General features: G+C 49.9%; 1 protein-coding gene across 1 annotated transcript in view; it reads left to right on the forward strand.

Annotated features, from left to right (window-relative positions):
- Positions 1–210: 210 nt before the first annotated feature.
- psmb10 (proteasome 20S subunit beta 10) overlaps positions 211–405 on the forward strand; it is a 3,732-nt gene continuing 3,537 nt past the window's right edge. The window contains exon 1 of the mRNA XM_079734688.1: positions 211–405. This exon is cut by the window's right edge and continues 41 nt beyond it. Coding sequence (XP_079590814.1) covers positions 379–405 — 27 coding nt within the window. The 5' untranslated portion in view covers positions 211–378.

A 405-nucleotide genomic window follows, 5' to 3' on the forward strand; every position in this document is an offset into this window, starting at 1 on the left:
CGCCCTCACAAGTAAATGGCGTCGTCATAACCGAAAGTACAGGACATTATTAAAAACAGATCCAAACTTTGTAAAGAATTTAAAAGATATGAGCAAATAAAAAAACAAGTCAATTATCGTTATTAAAGCCTATGAAATAAGACTCAGTATCTCTGGTGATGCGTAGAGGTGTGGGTGTGTCCATAGCGCTGCGGGGCGGGCGGAGCTGTTGAATGAAGCGTTAAAACTGAAAGAGAAAGTAACCGAGTCACGCAGTAAACCCGCTCAGAAGACCCGCTCCGCACCTGGTTCTCGGTTAGACTCGCTCCGCTCCTGGTTCTCGATCAGACCCGTTCCTCTCCTGGTCCCGGGTGAGGTCATCCGTCGGAGGCTGACACGATGCTGAGCGGCGCGGCAGTGCGTCCC

This window comes from Pollachius pollachius, assembly GCF_949987615.1.
Source record: "Pollachius pollachius genome assembly, chromosome: 4".
Taxonomy (NCBI): domain Eukaryota; kingdom Metazoa; phylum Chordata; class Actinopteri; order Gadiformes; family Gadidae; genus Pollachius; species Pollachius pollachius.